Consider the following 15,798-nt stretch of genomic DNA (forward strand, 5'->3'; position numbering starts at 1 on the left):
AATGGGAGAGTAGTATTCTGGGGCGTCCTTGAAAGTACAAAGAATGTTGTTCTTGCATGTTCTTGCTGCCTTTTTTTTTTTTTAATTGTATAATTAACCAAAACTGATGAAGACTCTGACACGTTAGAAGTAGGGTTGTGGTAGGATGCACTTGTTCATACACCTTGAGCTACTGACCTGTGTAATTGGGCCATAGAGTAGATGATATCAGCAACTGAAAGATTGCTGAAGAGAAAGCTAAGCAGGTCGAAGGCTGTTATTCCTTGACAATTAAAATTGAAAATGGACGTAGCAGTGAGTGGAAAGGGGTACTCCAAAGGTATAGCTGTGCGGGTGCCAAAGTAGATAAGAGATGGGCGCTCTCTAAAAGCTCTTTGCATGTTCATTACCAGTAAAACACCATATGGGGTTATAGTGACAATCCCACATAGAATGCTATGTCTCCACCTCAGGTATTGATGTGCCCTGCCACTGTGTGGGATGGATAAAAAAAAGGAATCATGTTTTTCTGACAGGCACAGAACTTTCAGAAATGCAAAAAACTTTTTTCAGGCAAAGTGACCTATCCACAGCAAGGGCACTAGCAAAACTTAAATATAAATCCCTCAGGTAGTGTTGAAAGAGATTTCCATCGGAATAAAATCCTGTAAAGGTGATAGCCTTGTTATGTGCATGTTTATGGATACTTAAGTTTTTAAGTGGTAGTATGTTTTAATGGTGGTGAAGAGCACAGTGACAGGAGACAGTCTTAAATTAACTCCACACGTGCTTTTATTTTGCACAGTGTCAGGTAGAAATCCTTGTTTGTAGTTTAGCCATGGGCCAAGCTGTGACTTACCTCAGTGCCTTATGCTGCCTTTGTGCTGTGTAGGATCTCAGTCACATTGGTGCAGTACAGTACAGTGAAACTTGTACCACCTGCACTGAACACGATTCAAGTGATCATTGTATGATTCTCATGAGTCTCTATGGGATCCATGCAAGCGGATTGGACTTGGATTGGCATTTCAGTGATCCACGTTGGCTGAAGTTTCCAAGAAGGCAGAAAATGTTCATCCTTGCAATGTTCTGCAAGGTAACACAAGCATTTTTATTTTACATTTTATTCCCACCACACAACTCAAAGAGAGATTTAGTGACTTTTTCAAGAGTAATACAATATCTTGCAGAACTAGAAGCTGAACCATAGAAGCAACACTTCCTGAGGAAAAATGTCTTAAAAAAATATATGGATTTTGTTACTTCAATGTAAGACTACAACTGATGTTATGATATTTTGGACAGAGAGTATGATTGTTAACGTAACTCTGTTACGCGTAAAATGTTCGCAGCCTGTTCAATCAGTCTGCTGGAGTCAAGCAGCTATAATCGTTGCATCCCAGATTATATAAATTCTCACGCAGGTAAGAGGAGTTGAAAGATTTTTTTTCCCTCTTATCCCTGAAATAAAAAGACTTTGGAGATATGTATTCTCTGCTGTAGGACTCAAACTCAAGCATTCCGTATGCATAAAAGCACAGGCCAGCTTAAAAAGTAATTTATTTCATCTGCAAAAATGTTGTAACTTGTTGCAAATAATACAGTTGATTATTGTAAATAAAATTGGGGGGGGGAATACTTTTAACATCATTTTGTGCAGTGCTTCCCTTAATACAGTTACTTTATTGTCATCACTTCCTATTAGACACTGGAGAGGAAAAATCCTTAATTCTTAAAACTTAGTTAGAAAGTTCAAGAAACTTCCAAAACCAGTTTTTAGGCCCTGTTCACTTGAATTTTACCTCAGAAGATGAATTATTTTACAGAAATTGATTTTCAAAAAAGATGCAGCTGTCCTCGTTCTGTAGATATGTTTGCTCTTCACTTCTGAGAGGCAGGCTTCTGATATAGCCCCTCCAGATCTTGTCTCTGATATTGACCCTGCACCAGAGAAAATTAAAGGAATGCTGAAGGAGTCATTTGGGAAAGTCTTTCCCATACAAGAGGTCTTTTCGTTTTTTTTTTTTTTTTCCTTAGATATGAACTTTAAGGCATAGGCTTAAAATCCTTCCTACAAGTCAACGTTATGTGGCGACTCCTTTTGGAGGGTTAAAACAGAGAAGGGAACTTATTAGTAATACAATCCTTTTGGACTTCGTGCCACTGTTTTGAAATATCATAATGTTTTGGCATCAACATCAGCAGATACTAGCCAATTTCAGAGTTGTAAAAAAATAACAATCTCTAGTGGCTTCAGCATGAACATTTTAGAACATTCCACACACGCAAAACATGTAACATGGTGTAATTACACAGTTCCTAAGCTAAGCTGTTCCTTATTGCTCTTTTAGATGTTTGTCTTCCATAATGAAAGTAAAGCTCTGGGAGGTTTGAGTTCTGCTTACTCTGTGTTTTTAACTGTGGGCAGGAGTTCTGCAGTCTTGGAAACTGTCTCGTTTGCATTCCCGCAATAGTTGTTGCTGAAGAGTTACAGCCACTCTGTTTGTTCCTCTGGTCTGACCTTCGAAGACTACTCACGGGGCTAACCAGATGGGGAAGGCAATACTCAGCACAAAAGTATGCATACAAGGTCAAAAAAAAATTGAAGAATTAAAAGGGAAGGGGAAAAGATTGAAAATCGATTTCAAGATCTTCTTAATACTAAAAAAGCAAGACTTCTCCTCTAAGTCCAATAAGATTTCTGGATGCATAATTTCCTAGAATTTCTTTCTGCTTGTGGAAGTTTAATCAAGGCTTAATTTGGACTCCAGTCTTAACCATTACTTCGTGATCCTGCTCAGAGCAGAGACACAATGCTAAAGTAACTCTTTTTGAAGGAATTTTGCTCCCTACCAGCTAGTGGGTATGAGGAAGGAATCCCTGTATTACATACCACCTCTTTGACATAGATTTGTGAAAATTGCCAGCAGTTAGGGTCTCCAGGAAGAGGAACTCCACAGTCTTAATTTAAAGAGTAGATCTACTTCCAGTCTGGAGTTACCTTTTCATCAGCTTTGCTGCTATGATAGAACAGCAAAGTGTCAGGGATATATTTGCCGTAAAATGCAAGCTGAAACTATAAATTCTTCTATAATCCTGTACGTGTACTTGCTTCTGCAGAGTATTGCCAAGGAGCAATTTCACCTCTGAAAAGAAAGCCCTCAAGTCTTTCTGTCGTTAATGCTTGTGAGAGGAAGAACAGGAATCATAGATGAAGTCTGTGCTGGTTCCAGATAGGCTGTCAGCAGGGAGAGATGTGGAAAGTGCCCTATCTTTCCTGCTTAGGGATCCACTCAGGAACCCTTTAAGGCAAGAGAGTAAGAAATTGCTCCTTGTTACTCATAGGCTATAAAACTGGATATTGAGGGCCCGAACTCTGACACAGTCACTTGCTAAAAGGTAGGACGTATTCTGTCCCTCCCCACACACAGGTACTTTAGAGCTCAGTGAATGAACTGCTAAGGGTTCGGAAGGATTTTTAATCTAAGTGCAGGCAGTAAGATTCAAAGGAAAACAAAATGAATGCCAGGCACAGGAATCTGCAGTCATCCGTTGGCATGTTTAAGGCTTGCAAATGATACAGGCAAATTTGCTGATTATTCCTAACCAGCCAAGGACAGTGAAGATAAATTGCCAAGGAGCTTACCGTTGCTGATGATAATAATGATGATATGCAGCTGACATAGCTGCCAGGAGCAGACAGCAACTTTCAGTCTTCACCCATTCATCTCATGTAGTCTTTGCATCTTTTCTGTGTCAGTTTAGCTTATTTAGTTATAGAAGTTGTTGTCCTGGTGAAAACCCCTTTATTGTCAAACCTTCTGGTATCTTGCTGGATGTTCTCCACTATGGTGTTTGTGCTTTTTTATGTAAAAAAGTTCTCTCTACCCTCCTTCCATCCCAGGATACCAAATTTAGGAAGATGGAAGATCCTCCTAGGAAATTATCCTGTATGAAGCATCCTGTTTTCACTTAGGCAAGAGACTAAAATAAGCCCAAAACAATGTTTTGTTTTTTGGCCTTCCCTTTTCAGAAGCACGAATCTAGATTCTGTAGCTTGCACACAGTTGCATTGCTAGTATTTGCATGTGTTTATGCTAATGGCCTGTATTTCTTAGATTCTTATTTTATATCTTTTCCTTTTGCTGGAGTTTTGAATTGTTGCTTGCTGAGAGGATCTTAAGCAGTGTTATCTTAAATTCCAGAAAAAATTGTGAATTATTCATGTTACAAGAATGGAAGCTAATGATGAATTTCCACTGAATTTTTGCAACTTTGGCTATTTGCATGAATTTCAGTTTTGGAGAAAGATGTGTGGGTTTTGAGGGTTTTTTTTCAGATGCCAATAGTTGCTAAACCAACAGTGAATATTATCCTAGTAAGTATTATCCAGCAAACCTATGATCATTCTGAAATTACTGATAGCTTTGACTGTTAAAAGCTTGATATGAAATCCTAGTCCTGCTAACAGCAGCTAATTTCATCCTACCATTGTATTTTTGTACTAAGCAGGAAAAAACAGGAGACCTTCAGAGCTAAATAGGTTAGCATTTGCTACTGGTCACAGTGGTCAAAGCTACAGTAGTGGGAAGAACTGACCCATAGTAACACAGGCAAAAGCAAGAGCAAGTTAGAGGGGAGTTTCTAGCCTGGAAAAAGAAAGTAACATCTCTTGATTTCTGATGTCTGTCCTCTATTAAGACTAATCCTACTAATTAGTGAAAGGATACTAACTGGAAAAAAACTAAATCGTTTTCTTGGGAACTTAAAGCTTAATTTAAAGTAGAAGGTCTTTTTGTAATCACTGAAGTAAAAAAACAAAATGAAATTACCATTACCCAGGTAACAGGACTAAAAATAGATACAGTGTTAGTCAGCTTACCATGTACCCCCTGCAGCTTGAACTCAAATGCAAATCTGTTCTGTTTGATCACAGCAGTGGCCTGAGTTCCCATTGCTTTGTGTGCCTATTTCCCCAGGGAATAAACTGTGTAGAGATGTAGCTTTGCCAAGCTGATATCCCTGAGCACTGGGATCTGAAGCAAGTGACTCGTGACTGCAAGACGGCAACATGTGACTCAAGACACACGCACGCACGCGTACACACACACGTGCACACGACAAACTGGTGACATGCAGTTCATGACTGTGAGGTTTGTTCTCACTGCCAGTGTTACAAGACAACACTGGAAGCTCAGAAAGAATGTTCATACTGTTTAAACTAGGCAGATTAGGATAACCTCTCTCTGTATTTTCTGAAAAGAAGCATTCTTTAATCAAGGGCATCCTAGACCTACTAAAGCCCTAAAAGAAACATTAGATCAAAATGTTTTATTTCTAGGTATGTATTGCCAATTTGGCAAAAGAATTGGAGATCTATGTATCCCTAACTGAACTGTCCTCATTATTATACAAAAAATCAAGCCCATAGATCAAAAAGACCCGTGCCCAGGTGAAGACCCCTCCCCTGAGCATGTGTAGTAGTAAAATGGTGTGTAAGCAAAATTATAATTGTATGTAAATCACTAACTAATTAGTGTAAAAGGGAAAGTTGCAAACCTTGCAATCTGTATAAATGCTACTTGAAAAGCCAGAGGGGTGTGCTTGATTTGTGGGAAACCACCGAGCACCCAGGCTTGCACAACTCTGAAATAAATAAGCAAATGTCTCTCCTGACTGTGTAATTATTGGCTTATTGCACACTGGGCAACGAATCCGCTTTTTGGACAACACCAGGAATGGCCTTGTTCTTTTCCAGCTGTTACCAGGCTTCATAAAACAAATGCACATACTGTGGCATTTCTGATTCAAAATTTATACCAAGCAATTTTTGAAGGTTAAATAATAAAAGTTAGATACTGAAGTGTCTGTAAATTCAAACTACTAATAGCAATGAAATCAACACATTTTTCTTCCTTCTTTTCACCCAAGTGCCTTAAAAATGAAGCAAAACCAAAATTAAAATATTTACATGCATTTCTCTAATGCTGCTATCATGATGGCATGCTGCATTGTACTGTATTGCACTGTATTTTGCGTCTCCTACCTCTTTGCTTGCCACAGCAGGGTTTTGGTCTGTTTCTGGAACTGTTGTATTGCTTGGTGATGAGCTCTGCTGCCTCTTTAGCCATGGTGAATTATTATACAAGGACCAAACAAAAGCAGTAACTGAGATTTAACTCCCAACACTATGAGTTACTTTTCCCCTACATTTGGTAGTAGATAATAAGCACAATAGGACTGCAACCCGAATGCATAAGCATGAGCATTCAGGACCAGACTGCAAGCTAATATTAAACACTATAGCTCTCTTGCCTTCAGCATGAACATGCAAATTTATACCAACCAAAGGAGGCTTTCTGCTTCCTTTTCATTAACATTAAGCATTTTGTTAAATGGGCACAGAAACAAGAACATGTAGACAAGGGGACCAGCAGAAATATTTGCATACCATTACTGGAAATTTTAACAGTGTAAGGGGTGTTGCAGCCTAGAATTTCGCAGGAAAATGTTGTTGTGTTGTTTTAGAAAGAAGAGTACTATACTCCTGAAGGAAGTGAGGTTGAGGTTCAAGAATCACACTCAGTACAATGCTGGACTGTGTTCCACTTGTCATGGTGATAGCATTTTAAAAAGAATTTTGTCATCCTTTCCCTATCTGTCATCTTGACACTCAGCCCTTTGTGCGTTATTCATAGGAGCAGCTTCCTTCACCTCAATAAAATAGTATGATTGCAAGACTGGGTTTGACATTCGAAGGCTGATACATCGCATGATCTCCCTTGGGCCCCATTGGAAAAGCCTTTTTCTGAAAATGCTCAGAATAATATATGGAACTTCTGCAAGTGAGTGATATAGAACAGATTTGAATCAGAGGTGTAAGAGAATGGATAGTCCATTGTTAGTCTTCTGATCATAGTGTCTTAATATTTAAAATGATCTTTCTTTGTAAGATGGCTACAAAGCAAGGCTGCTCTGGAATGTGGGAAGGATTGTCTGGCTCTTCATTCTGCAAAGTTTTATAGGCTATAAGAGAAGGGAACACTCCGCAGTTTCCATGACTGGATGTGGAATACATAATTATGCCATTTTCATTATTTACTGCCTATTATAGAGACTGATTCTCTCAACTTTGAAGGAAATTGAAACATCTGTGATTGTATTATATCATAGAATGTATACCATGTGAGTGTATTATAATCACTAGTGCAGTCAAAATGGATTTAAGCCCAACGGTCTTCCTGCAGGCTATTTTTTACCAAAGCTAATAGCATGGCAACCCTGCTAGTTTGCAGTTTTGTTTTATTCTAGGTTTCTGAGAAAAACTAATGATTGGAGCTCTTTTTCTATTAAAGCCAGCAGCCCCAACTGCCTATCAAAAAATTTAGAATAGCCATCCTGATTCCTCCATGTAGAATAGGTTAAACGGTAAGATCCATGTTCAATGATCTACTTTTTTTTTTGCTAAGAAAATGGCTCGCTCTCCACCATTACTGACAATTCTTAACAAAGCTAATAATTTTAATATAGGTCAAATGAAAATTTGGTCCAAAACAATAATAATGGCCCCCTCATAAGTCAAATGCTGGAAATACTTTATTACTGCTGTTATTGCTATTACAGTCATAAATTGTTTGGTATTTCACAACGTGTCTTGGCAAACATCCAACTAACTAGCAAAAATCTATCATAAATACAGATGATCTCCTGATTGGGGAGTGCAGAATTACAGTCTGTGCTGTTCAATTCTGCTGCTTCAAAGACTTATTTAGGCAAGGAAAGGCTATCGATATGACTTTTCAGAAAACTTGACCTTTTATCTTTTGTGGAAGCATGTGATGATTTGGAGAATCCTTATGCAAGTTACAAAATCTTTTGTGATTAAGACCCTCTTTCTATGCATCTTTATCAAGCTGAGTGCTCCATATTCCAGGCAACCCTATATCTTTTCTACTGTACTTATTATAGAAAATCAGGACGGCAGGAGACCTTGGAAGGTAGTTGCAGGAGACCCTTGTAGACAGATGTAGTCTGCCCTCCTGTTCCAACACAAATTAAATATATCTTCAATATGCATAAAAAATATTTGTTCCACTAGCTATTTAAGAACAAACAAACCAAAAATGGAAACTCAGCAATCTTCCAAAGCAATCCTGTTCCTCCATTATGGATGTATTCCCTTTGTCTTTGTAGCTGTGTCTTATGTATTTGCAGGTTTAGATCTAAGTTTGTCTTTGATTAAACTAAAGAAACCGTTTCCTCCTAAGGTGTGTGTCCAGAGCCTTGGATCATTCTTACAGCCTCTTGAATCAGTCTTTCATGAAATGCAGTTCCCAAAACTTGACAGTACTCCACCATAAACCCTACCAATGCTGAGTGCGCTGGAAGGATTACTTCATACGTCTTGCAGACTGCATTTTTGTTTATGAGGTCCAAAAGGTCATTACCTTTATTGCAATACTGTGACATTGCTGACTCCTGTGAATATTGTTATTCACAGTAATTTCACAATTTCTTCATGCATTAGGAGCTGGAATTCCGAAGGGCAGCAGCACAGATCTAGGAAGTAAGCAATATGGGCAACAAATGGCCTTTGAAGATGTTTGTCCCATCTGCCCAGGAGCAAAACCAGAGGGTAAATAAAAATGTGTGTCTCTCTCAGGGTCTGCAAGCTGGCCAACTGTCCTGTGTATTGCCCCAGGCCTGCCAAAGGGTGTAGTGCTTTTCGCTGCTATGACAGGCTTGGCAAAGACAAGTGAGGGAGATGTCAGAAAGATTTAGGGGAGCTGTAGAAGAAGGATATAGGAGGAACAAGGAATATTCGTGGAAGAAAAGTTGCCAGTTGTCTTATGGACTATCTTCTCCCTTGATCATGTTGTGATAATCTTCTATTCCAATTCACAATTTCCAGACAATACTCAGCTCTGATCAAGGAGAACTTCTTTGAAGGGAAAGGTTACCTTAGTAACCCTGGCGTGGGCTGACTGGGGATTTTTCTGACAAAGAGCTCAGCACATTATGAAGGGACCGGAGTGGAATTGTGCTTGATTTGGCTGTTTTAACCAGTTCAGACTGAACAGAACTGCCTTCACTTGAAACCTGATGAAGCAAGCAAAACCTGATCAGGCAGGCCACTGCTTCAAAAGGCATGGTACAAGAGTGGGAAGCACATCTGCATCCAGGACAGATGTTGTTTTCTAACATTCTGTATTGTTTAGGCTCCGCTTAACACTAGACTTTACTCAAAGGATGAAGCGCTATCCTTTATAGGCTTTCCCGTTTATAGCTACAGTAAGATTCTTGAAAAGCATGGTCTGATTTGGAGAAACCACAGTAAAAGTTTAAGACATCAGTATCCTTATCCTTAGTTCCTTATCCTTAGTAGGAATTGGAATCCAGGTCTTTAATCTAAGCAGAAGTGACAGACACAATATCTGTATGCACTTGGTGTACCTAGAACTTGGAAACCAAAAATGATATCTACTCTACATGTTCTTCAAGCCCCAGAAGCAGAGTTCAATTACAAGGCCAGGAGCTTGAGCAAGTATCATCCCAGTAGTACTACAGCAGCAGCGGTAGGGAGTCAACTGTAGTAGGAAGCCTAGGGCAGCTTCTCTATTGCCTACATTTTGATCTAACCCGGGCTGCTTTTTTTATTCTAATGAAGCCCTTTGTCACACATTAAGTGGTTATTTGCTCCATGAATGGTCCTAGTAACAACCAGATTTGGGGGAATACCTAGGAGTCAGTGTTTTCAAACAGGGTATTACTTGAGAAGGATAGCACAGCAGAATGCATAATGACTAAGTAATTGAAGGCTAGCTTTACTTTCTCCTCTGACACACACTCATACTCCTGAGAAAGGGGCCTGACTGCCTAAGGAGTTGGTAGGGCAAAGTCTGTAGAAAACCACTGCTCAGAAACTGCATGTTCACATTTAGATGGACTCCCTTCTGGAAAGGAAAGGAAATTGTTTTGCTGTCTTGGTGTTGCTTGTGGCAACTTTTTTGGTGTATAGAAATAGAGGTTTAGCCGTATTTTGTATCATCTTCTTGCTTGATACTCAGCTGCTGTTGAGTCACCCCCTTGCTTACATTTGGTTGCATATGCAGATTCCACTGCTAATTCATGAAAAGACTGAAATCTTTACAGCTTGGAGTGTAAGTGTGGGCATCAGTTGTTCCTCTGGGGTAAGCATGAAGATTGTTAGAAGTATTTTGCCTTTGGATCTTTCAGAATAATAGGAAGAAAATAGCAATCCTGCACAGAATTAGTTTCTCAATTTCCTTAGAGAAACAGCATGCTGTCCCCTGTAGCAAACATTCTTTCACTGTCAGCAGCTGCATAGACAGACCTCTGCATTTGCACTCTCTCTGCCTTCCTAGAAAGAGCTTTAGCATTGCTACCCATGCTGTAGTTTGTTTGCTCAGGTACACAGTCAGCCTGGCATTAGCTATGCTCTGCTATGTGAGAGCTCCCTGACCATATTCCTTGCCCTGCCTATGTGGTCTAGTAGCTGCAGGAGTGCTGTACAAAACCTAAGGACAGACATTGATAAACATATGATGTGTGCTTTACTTCTTGGGGAAGGAACCTGCTCTAATGAGAACGTCAGATGTGCTTGGGCAGTTTTTAGAAAGAACAGCTGTAAGTGTCAGAACATTTCCTGACACCATCCTTGGACAACATATCAATATCTGGAAGGTAAAGTTATAGGCAGGGTAGGCTCTAAAAGCATAATACAAAACATTAATGTCAGTGCACAACCATTTTAACAGAGGCCCAGACTCTCCCGACAGTACTGTGGAGCCCACAAGATGGATTTTCTTGAGTCATCCCCAAATGGAATTTATGGTGGTATGTGTGCATCATATGCTTGCAAGGTCAGAGAGGAACCTTGAGTCCCATTACTGGGGAAGGGAGGAGAAGGAGGACAAAAGGACAACATCTGTATTCCAGCAATTGCCCTCCAGCCTGGAGGAAGGCAGAAGAAATGTTACTCTTCAGGGTATTAAAAGCTATGGAAAAAACACAGGACAACAACATTTCAGCATTTGTCAAGTCGTGCTTGTGGAGGCTTTAAGAGCAGCACAATGGGAGCGCAAATGTTCTCTGTTCTAAATAGCAAGCAGTAGCCCCTCATTTGTAAAGCACAGGATACGTGTGGCAATTGCTATTAAATGAAAAATGGTGGCTACACTTCGGGCTGAATGAACAAGTTTAAGTGGGTTGTCTGTTAACTGATTAAAATGTGTAACTTGTATAGGTATGTATTACAAAACAGCCTATATGTTCTTCGGAAGTGCATGATGAGAGAGGCATATGTATGTGGCATATGGCTTACTGCATGTATGCATGTTTGCTTATAGTGTGTTCTATACTTGCTTATGCAGTGTACAAACAAGTAGAGCTGGAAGCTTCTCCTGTTAAGATTACCTAAGCTTTTCCATGCAAGATCTTACATTTAGGTGTTTATAAATTTGCCAAGCTTTGAGTGTTTTTGTAGCAATTTTCCACCTTAGGTTTGCTTTGGAGGAAGAGAAGGAGAGAAGGCAGAGGGAAAGATTATCAGCTAGAACAGTTAAGTCATAACTGGAAAAGAGTGTTGCAGAAGATACAGAATATCCCCTCACCACATTTCTGACAATCTTTCTTTTAAAAGATGTTGGTATCTTATGCATTGGAACCCTGGACTTCTTGTTTGAGGGGAAAGGGTGCTTTCACATCAAGAATGTTCATTTTGCTTACATTATGAAAAGCAGCCCCAAATTTAACCCAGTTCCTTAGCCTTTGGGAGGAAAAAAGACTGTATATGCCCTGTCATGATTTGCTATTACTTTAAATTCTTCAAAATTTTGTCTTCATTAAAGGGGATTTGGCCTGCAGCTGCCAGTCTGGACTCTAAGCATCCTAGCTGGTCTCATCACTGCAAAGGGGAGCAAGGAGCCTTACTTTGTCCTCTTTTGTGAGTTCAGGTAACATCAACGAGGGTTTTACCTGCTTTGAACACGGAGGGACCCACGTTGCTGGGGAAGAGTGTGAGTGGGTATGGGACAAAGAGTTTCAAGAGAGAAAGGTGAGACAAAAACACAGTAGGGTTAAGAGAGATGACTGGAAGTTGAGACTAGATAGTCAAGGACATGTACTAGGGTAGTATGGAAAAAAAGAAAAGATGGTGGAGTTGTTGGAGGTAGATGGTAGTTATTGGAGGTGGGGGAAGGAGCAGAATAGCTGAAGTCAGAGGAAAAGTTAGAGGGACAACAGGCACAAAAAGTTAGAGATGCAAGGGAATAAAGTGTTCAGGAGAAAAAAGACCTGTCAAGGAGCTTTGGCTGTAGGAACACTAATATGATGAAAGGAGGTAGATTAGGACTTGGGATCCTGCAGGATGGGGAATGACTGAGTAGTAAAAAGCAGGCCAGGAACCTGGAAGTGGAGAATGGAGATGGGTGAGGACAAACTGAGGAAGATAACATCCTTATATACACCTCTGTCTCTAATTCTTCTGCCTTGCCCTGCCATCCAGACCTGTCCCCTTGAGATAACCTCCTCATATGAAATGCTGTTTTGTCATGTTTTCCCAAACTGCTTTATTTTGAACATGTATGGCTCAGATTCCCAACTTGAATCATTCGTCTGACCCAAGACCAGATACTCCAAGGAGATGCACCAACTTCTACAATTCAAGAAAATACATAAATTTTATAGGTGATGGAGGGAGAATTCTCAGGCTTAATTCCACTGGAGTCTATGTTCTACTGTAACACTTACCCTAAAGTGTTAGCAACACTACACTTCTTTTTTCTTGTGGTAAATCCAGCCCCTCTAAGACTGATCGATATCTCAGACATTCATCTAACAGCTAATTCATCAAGGTATGGGCAGCCAGGGCAAAGAAGTAAAAGGAAAATGTTAACCAGCTAGATTTCTGTACAGATTATTTTTGCATCATGTCCTCAAACATTAACTAAGGAATTGTAAACTAAAGTAGAAACTGGTAGTCATAAGGCCAACCTAAAACAAGTTCTAAGTTGTTTGATTGGAGTGACAGCAGGAAAAAGAGAACATTTTGCGCCCTCATTTTCCAACAGATTACTTATGAAGAAAATATTCTTTCACATTGCTGAAAAATAATCAGGTTATTTAAATTGTCAATTTAAAGCTATACACCAAGAAGGACCAGAGGCTTCAGGAATGACTTCTCATTGAGAAGCAATCTTTGACCGAACCTGTGATGGTCAATAATGACAAATGGCCAGAGGAAGGCAAAATTCCAAGGCGTGTTATAAAGCCCTGTCTTAGCAGTGTCTTGATGTATTGTAGCATTTGCTAACAAAAACATCTTCTTTTACTCTTTGTCAGCGCTCTGAAGGTTCTTTGTGTCAATAATATATAATTGTGCTGCCTTCAAAATCTCACTGTGAGCGCTGTGTTCTGTCAGAGCCTCCACTGCCGGGGTCTGTGTGCTATCGCAGTGCATTGTGTGTGGGTGCCTGTGGTGTCAGTGGCTTCTCAACGTGTTATGGATGTTTGAGGAGGGAGGTGTGCACTGCTCTTGGCTTCTCAGTGTGCTGGTACAGTGTCTGGGAGCATGCTGTGGGGCAGATGTGGCTGGCTACTGCTGTGGAAGGGGGGCAGCACGGAGAAGTGTCGATAGCAAATGGGAGTTAGCAGACAAGATGTGCGGGGCGTGTGAAGGCTGAAGGCTGATGTTATGTATGCTGGCTAATGTTTTGGCATACTTATGGGTGCTGGAAGCATGTGTGAGGCATGGAAGTGACGTGTGAGGGCAGGAGAGGGACATACACAGCTGGTGTGAAATGTGGGGCTGGGGGAAGGGTGGCCATGTGTGGGGCTCACCAGTAGCCCAGCCGAGGGCGGTGTACTGCGTGGTGTTCAGGAGGAGGTATGGGGCCTGGCATGTGGGTAAGGTGTGTGGAAATATCGATGTGTTCAATGTGTGTATGTGGTGATGGTGTTAGCGGTACTGGGGGGACCTGTGTTGGAGGAGGGTAGGTTGGTGAAACACCCTGGAGACAGTAACTCCATAGACTCTCCGCTCGTTTTGAAAAAAACAATTCCTCCAGGCAGAGGAACACTTTGTGTTCAGGTACAGCGGGGTGCACGTGACTGAGAGCGGTGCAGTGAGCGACGATAGCACAGGGTCGCATACGGCTTCGCCACAGCGTGAGGGCTGCCCCACCTGCGCGGCGGGTACAAGTGACAGTAGGTGTGTTCACACCAGCGCCTCGCCTTGCTTCCAGCAAGGGAGCGCTGAAGCTGCTGCACGCCTGCAGTACAAGGAGGGACGCAGTGTTTCGCTTTGAACAGTACACCACAGGGATTTGGCACCCTGCTTGTCAGAACCGGGGTGAGGCAGCACGCCGGTGCCAGGCGTGATGGCCGGGGCGGGAGCGGTGACCGTTGACCGAGGGGGTGGGGCAGGAGCGGTGTCCGTTGGCGGGGGGGGGGGCGGTGTCCGTTGGCGGGGGGGATGGGGCAGCAGCGGTGTCCGTTGGCCGCGGGGAGGAGGGAGCGGGCGCTCGGGCCGGTGCCTCAGGGTGCCTGTGGCGGAGCAGCGCCCGCCGCGCCGCGGGGCTGCTGCCGGCACCGTGAGGAAGTCGGTCCCGGCCGCCGGGGGCGCGTGACAGCGTGCGCCCTGCGCGACCGGGGGGAGGCGGGGAGCCGGCAGGCAGCAGCTCGGCGGGGCCCGCCGCGGCGCTACCTGCAGCGATAGCCACGGGAGGCCGGGGGGAGAACAGCGCTCTGCCCTGCGGGGCGGCCGTTAACCGCCGCGGGTGGGCGCTGCGCGCACACACGCGCGCATCCCCCCGCCCGCGGGGGCAGTGATGTAAGAAGCGGCTCTTAGGTGCCCGCCCCGATCGCCTGACGCCAGCGGCGCCCGCGGGGAGGCGCGCGCGCGCGCTGCCCGCCTCCCTCAGGGCCGCGCGCTGCCCGCGCGCTGCCCGCCTCCCGCGCGGGGGGACAGGAGCAGAGAGCGAGCGCGTGACGGCGCGCAACGCCCGCGCGCCGCCGTCGCCGCCGCCTCCTCCTCCGCCTCGCGTCGCGGAAGGGCGCCGCCGCCAGCCTCCGCCCGGACGCGGGCGGGCAGCGCAGCAGCCATGGAGTCGGAGCGCGAGTGCCGGGTGCTCTCCATCCAGAGCCATGTCGTCCGCGGCTACGTGGGCAACAAGGCGGCCACCTTCCCCCTGCAGGTGAGCCGGAGCGCCGCCTGCCCCGCCGGGCCCTGCGCCGGCCGCCTCGCCGCTCCTCCGCCCCGCGGCGGCCGGGGGCGCCGGGCAGATGGCGGCGCGGCGGGCAGCGGCGCGGCGGGGTGAGGGCGGCGATGGCCGGGGGCGGCCTGCCCCGGGCGCCCCCGCCGCTTGCTTGTTAATATGAGTGCCCGAGAGTGGCGGGGGTGGGGGGCGCATCACGGGTTTTGGCCGGGCACTGGGGGCGGCAGGGGCTGTTGCAGTCTCCGCCCGGCCCGCGGCTTCTGTAACCCCGGCGCTGCCGCCAGGGCTGCGGCCGGAGCGGCAGCGCCCCGGTGCTGAAAGCCTGATTTCCTCCCTACAGTCGCCTTTAGCTTTGGTGCAGCAGGTAGATTTTTAAAAAAGGCCGGTTCTCATTGCCGGTTTGCTTGGCTTTGAAATGCGGCATTTCATACCCTTACAGGCACTTGCGGCTGTCACCATGTCGAGTGTGTCTTAAGGGATGTATTTCAGCATCATCTGAGTGCTCCAGGTGGAGGACGACACCATTGGAGGCCACTGCTTTTAATGGGTTCTCGGCCTCCACAGCTTGGTTCCTGCCGTCCCT

General features: G+C 43.9%; 1 protein-coding gene across 2 annotated transcripts in view; it reads left to right on the plus strand.

Annotated features, from left to right (window-relative positions):
* Positions 1 to 14,876: 14,876 nt before the first annotated feature.
* PDXK (pyridoxal kinase) overlaps positions 14,877 to 15,798 on the plus strand; it is an 82,984-nt gene continuing 82,062 nt past the window's right edge. Inside the window, exon 1 of one of the 2 annotated variants that reach the window (XM_064497083.1) lies at positions 14,877 to 15,194. In XM_064497083.1, coding sequence (XP_064353153.1) covers positions 15,102 to 15,194 — 93 coding nt within the window. In that variant the 5' untranslated portion in view covers positions 14,877 to 15,101. The remainder of the gene's footprint in view (positions 15,195 to 15,798) is intronic. The other variant, XM_026098023.2, reaches the window with a different exon arrangement.

This window comes from Dromaius novaehollandiae, chromosome 1 (assembly GCF_036370855.1).
Source record: "Dromaius novaehollandiae isolate bDroNov1 chromosome 1, bDroNov1.hap1, whole genome shotgun sequence".
Classification (NCBI taxonomy): domain Eukaryota; kingdom Metazoa; phylum Chordata; class Aves; order Casuariiformes; family Dromaiidae; genus Dromaius; species Dromaius novaehollandiae.